The 3,024-nt window shown below is 43.9% G+C and overlaps 1 protein-coding gene across 1 annotated transcript; it reads right to left on the bottom strand.

Annotated features, from left to right (window-relative positions):
- Positions 1-278: 278 nt before the first annotated feature.
- Positions 279-1,589, bottom strand: lrrc30a (leucine rich repeat containing 30a). Its single transcript, XM_032531118.1, has one exon. The coding sequence runs from the start codon at positions 1,231-1,233 to the stop codon at positions 334-336; it is 900 nt and encodes a 299-aa protein (XP_032387009.1). The 5' UTR covers positions 1,234-1,589; the 3' UTR covers positions 279-333.
- Positions 1,590-3,024: the final 1,435 nt, after the last annotated feature.

Genomic DNA, 3,024 nt, shown 5'->3' with positions numbered 1-3,024 from the left:
GAGCATCTTGTCCTGACCCCTTAGCTGTGGATTAACAAATGTTTCAACATGACACAGCAGTTACTTGTTGTTTATTTTTAACCCAGATTTCACGTTACATAAAAAACAGGAAATAATACTATTAATACAGAGTAACAGCCATTTGTGTTGGCTGATAGTATCTCATTACAGTCAGGCATTTGTGGTCGCAGCTAGGGCTCACAGCACAGCACAGCATGTCTACCACGTGCCAGGGGTCAGATTTGTGCCAACATCCCATTATGACTTGCACTCCCACACACACACACACACACACACACAAACACACACACACACACACACACTGGTAGTCCCTCACGTGGGCTTGAGGTAGTTATAGAGGGCACTGAGTCCTCCTTGCAGCACCTCCTGGATAGGCTTGAGGAGGGGGTTGTGGACAATATGAAGTCCTTTATCCAGCGGGTGGCAGGCCAACCTTCCAAGCCTGCTCAGTAGGTACAATTCCATTGGCACATTTTGCAGGTCATTGAAATCAACATTGAGGAGTTCTAAAGACTCCAGGAAGCACAGTGTCTTAGGTAATGTGTGGATACTGTTTCCCTCCACAATGAGGATCTTCAGGTTAACCAAGTCCTGGATCTGGTCCGCAATGGTCTCCAGACGGTTGCATGCCAGGTGGAGAAAGACCAGGCCCTTCATGCTGTAGACACAGGTGGGGATGTGTGCGATGTGGTTGTGGCTCAGGTTGAGTTTGGTGAGATTGTGCATGGCTGCCAAACTGCCTGGTAGGCCTGTGATCTGGTTGTTTGCCAGGCTCAGCACCTCTAAGCAGGTGCAGGAACCCAGCTCCTCGGGGACCTCACTCAGGCGGTTACGACAGGCAAAGAGCACACGTAGCTTCTTCAGGAGGCTGATCTCTGGCGGCAGGCTAGACAGGTTGTTACCCCACAAGTTTAGGATCACCAGATTGTCCAGAGCGCCCAGGGCAGGGGGCAGAGAGCACAGGCAGTTCATGGACAAGTTTAGCTTCTGCAGTTCTCGGAGCTCCCACAGCTCAGAGGGGGTCTCATCAAGTGCCTGCATAGCCAGGTTCAGGGTGCTGTAGCCAAAGTGCACCATGGTGTGTCTGCGGATCCTTTCAGCAGCTGAGGACAGGCTGGGCTGATCGTCTCTCCCAGCACTCTTCCTCCTTTGACTAACACTCACCTCATTTAGCTCCTTGTTGGAGAAACCGCGAGATTGCTTCCCACCCATGTTCTATGCAGTGCTGTTGATACTATTGCCTACAACAAGATTTTAGCATGCGATTAGCTGAATCACCAACAATGGGAGAATTGCTAAGGATAATGACTGCCGATTGATCTCCAGGGTTCTTGATCGAGCCACACAGAACATGATCAGTGCTACAGGTTGTTGTAGAACTCCTGATATTTGGCAGTGGTAACACTGAATCCTGGCTGAGGTTTTTGTAACCGAGTTGAGTTGCCGGCTGCTGTAACTGAGCACTGTGGGGGCTCGTGGTCTGCGTCTCCCGGACCAACTGCCTGTCTTACTGGATTTCATACCCCAGCTGGTCCTGTCACTTTTCATGTCCACAGATAGCACCCTGCTCCCACCCACTACCAGAAGCCAGTGCTGGGATAGGATGTTGTGTGAGCTCAATCAGATGAAGTCACTGCCATGATCTCAAACACACACAGAAATACCTTGGTGCCCACAAACATTGTTGCACATGGTACCCATTATTCTGTTGGCTACACCTGCTATCTTTTGTAAGCGTATTACATTTTGCACTTAAAATAATTCAGATATTTAACATGCGGACGATAATCTGTTCTTACTTTTCTTCTGGTGTAGGCCTCTGCGCCTTTGTGCCTGATCTCCTGTTTCAACCTAAATATGGCACCAAGCAGACAGCCGTGATAATACTGAATCATCTCTCAAAAAAGTAACAGTTCTTAAAGGTATTAGCGGAACGCTGGTTTAATCTCAAGTGCAAAAGGACACGGAACATTCCAGTGTGTTCCTAGAAAACTCTACTGCTATTCAAAATATCATTTGTGTGGCCCCGAGGGAGGAATTCCTCTTCATGTTAAAGCATACACTGTAGTGCATTTACATTTTTGAATTTGTCTTTCCCCCCAGCATCTTACACACTGAGGAAAAAAGTTCTTCATGCTTTTTCTCTAAAGAGTTCTTTAAGGATCTTTGCAGCATAAACGGAAAGCTATTTGTTCCACTTCCTTTCAAAATGTTGCGCAAAAAAAGACTAAAATATGATTTCATTTGAATACTTTACTTTATACCACACATCTGTTGAGAACAGGGTACGCATTATGTCACTGGGCAATACGGGCAAACATTCACACCTACAGTACATGCAATTTAGAAATTCCATTCAAGGTACTTTTACTTTAAATGAGTATTTCCATTTCATGCTATTTTATCCTTTTACTCCACTACAATTCAGAGCAAGAAATCATAGGCTACATTTTATTGTACCACATGTATTTGACAGCTGTAGTTACTTCACTGATTAATATTTTACAGACAAAACATATGAGTTTATAAAATATAATGCATTGCACTGGTATAGATTAAATTTTACATATATATATAAAACGGTGAAATGTTTATTACACATTAATGAATGAGAAATAATAATCTTAATAACAAATCATAAAACAACATGAAACTCACATGGGCTATGTTTTGCAAATAATACTCATATTTTACAATCAGGGCATTTACTTAGTGGAGTATTTTCATGATATAGTGTAGTGTTTCTACTTTTGGTTAAGTAAAAGCTCTCATTACTACCTCCACCACTGTCCAATGCACATACCTGCTTGTCTTTGAACTGTAGTAGGAAACCGAAGTATCTGGAGGAAACCACACAGACTGAGGAGAATGTGCAAACTCCTTATTATAAGACCCTGTACTGGTTTTAACTCAGGTCCTTCCTGCTGTCAGGCAACAGTGCTAATCACTTGGTGAAGTCAAGCATTTTAGTTCCATAGATTTTTACAATCTCTACAGCATGTG

This window comes from Etheostoma spectabile, chromosome 12 (assembly GCF_008692095.1).
Source record: "Etheostoma spectabile isolate EspeVRDwgs_2016 chromosome 12, UIUC_Espe_1.0, whole genome shotgun sequence".
NCBI lineage: Eukaryota > Metazoa > Chordata > Actinopteri > Perciformes > Percidae > Etheostoma > Etheostoma spectabile.
This window is presented reverse-complemented; position numbering and strand designations above follow the sequence as displayed.